The following is a 1,111-nucleotide window of genomic DNA, read 5'->3' as shown; positions in this document are numbered from 1 at the left end:
TGTTTGAATATTTTCTCGCACTGTGTCCTTGGCGCCTATAGTCTGTTTGAATATTTTCTCGCATTGTGTCCTTCGCGCCTATAGTCGGTTTGAATATTTTCTCGCACTGTGTCCTTCGCACCTATAGTCTGTTTGAATATTTTCTCGCACTGTGTCCTTGGCGCCTATAGTCTGCTTGAATATTTTCTCGCACTGTGTCCTTCGCGCCTATAGTCTGTTTGAACATTTTCTCGCACTGTGTCCTTGGCGCCTATAGTCTGTTTGAACATTTTCTCGAACTGTGCCCTTCGCGCCTATAGTCGGTTTGAATATTTTCTCGTACTGTGCTGTTTCGCGCTTTTCGGCACCCTTTCACCTTAATTCAAGCCTTGATCCTCGTGCCCCGCGTACTTTCGCCTTAATTTGTAAAACGATAAATATAAAAATATAAATTTTGAATTTTAATTTCAAAATTTTAATCCAATGATTTCAAAACGCCGAAACGAAAGATTTCACGGTCGCGATTGAACAACTATTATCTGCCACATGCGTCACATACTGAAATCTGTCGCAGCGATAGGGTTAATCGAAAAATGTTATTTGGTCAATTTTGTTTAAACAAATGTAATTATTAGTTGCTAACCCAATATCAATTTACAATCTCATACCTATGGAACTATACTCAGAGTTCTCGTTGAATATGCCTTGATGTTTCGGCATCGGTGGGACATCGATTTCTTCTGTATTTGGACCTACCGCTTTCGAATAGCCTCCGATAGCCATTGCGATCACCAACACAATTAACATTTCACCTTTCACCGAGTTGTACATCTTTCTACGATAAATTCTTGCCTCGATGTTTACCTGTTCTTTACACGTTTGTCGACAATAAATCGACTGTGAAACGTGTACCACAACACTCTATATTTATAGATGCGAACTGAAGTATGGATATTTGACTCTCGTCTCCTTATATCTCATTTATCAAACGTTACATAAAAATGTATTTTATCAAGATAAATGTTGTGCAATTATTTTTATCGATCTCACAATCTCCTTTGTAATTAATCGTTTCCAATAATTCCTTTTGCCATTTAATTAACTTTTATTAACTATTTTTATCAACAACTTT

At 37.3% G+C, this 1,111-nt stretch overlaps 1 protein-coding gene across 1 annotated transcript in view; it reads right to left on the bottom strand.

Moving 5' to 3' along the window:
* Positions 1-911, bottom strand: part of LOC108573283 (astacin-like) — a 4,180-nt gene extending 3,269 nt beyond the window's left edge. The window contains exon 1 of the mRNA XM_017935681.1: positions 648-911. Within this exon, the coding sequence (XP_017791170.1) occupies positions 648-810 (163 nt within the window). The 5' untranslated portion in view covers positions 811-911. The remainder of the gene's footprint in view (positions 1-647) is intronic.
* Between the last annotated feature and the right edge of the window lie 200 nt (positions 912-1,111).

Source organism: Habropoda laboriosa, unplaced genomic scaffold, assembly GCF_001263275.1.
Source record: "Habropoda laboriosa isolate 0110345459 unplaced genomic scaffold, ASM126327v1 scaffold134, whole genome shotgun sequence".
In the NCBI taxonomy this organism is placed as follows: domain Eukaryota; kingdom Metazoa; phylum Arthropoda; class Insecta; order Hymenoptera; family Apidae; genus Habropoda; species Habropoda laboriosa.
This window is presented reverse-complemented; position numbering and strand designations above follow the sequence as displayed.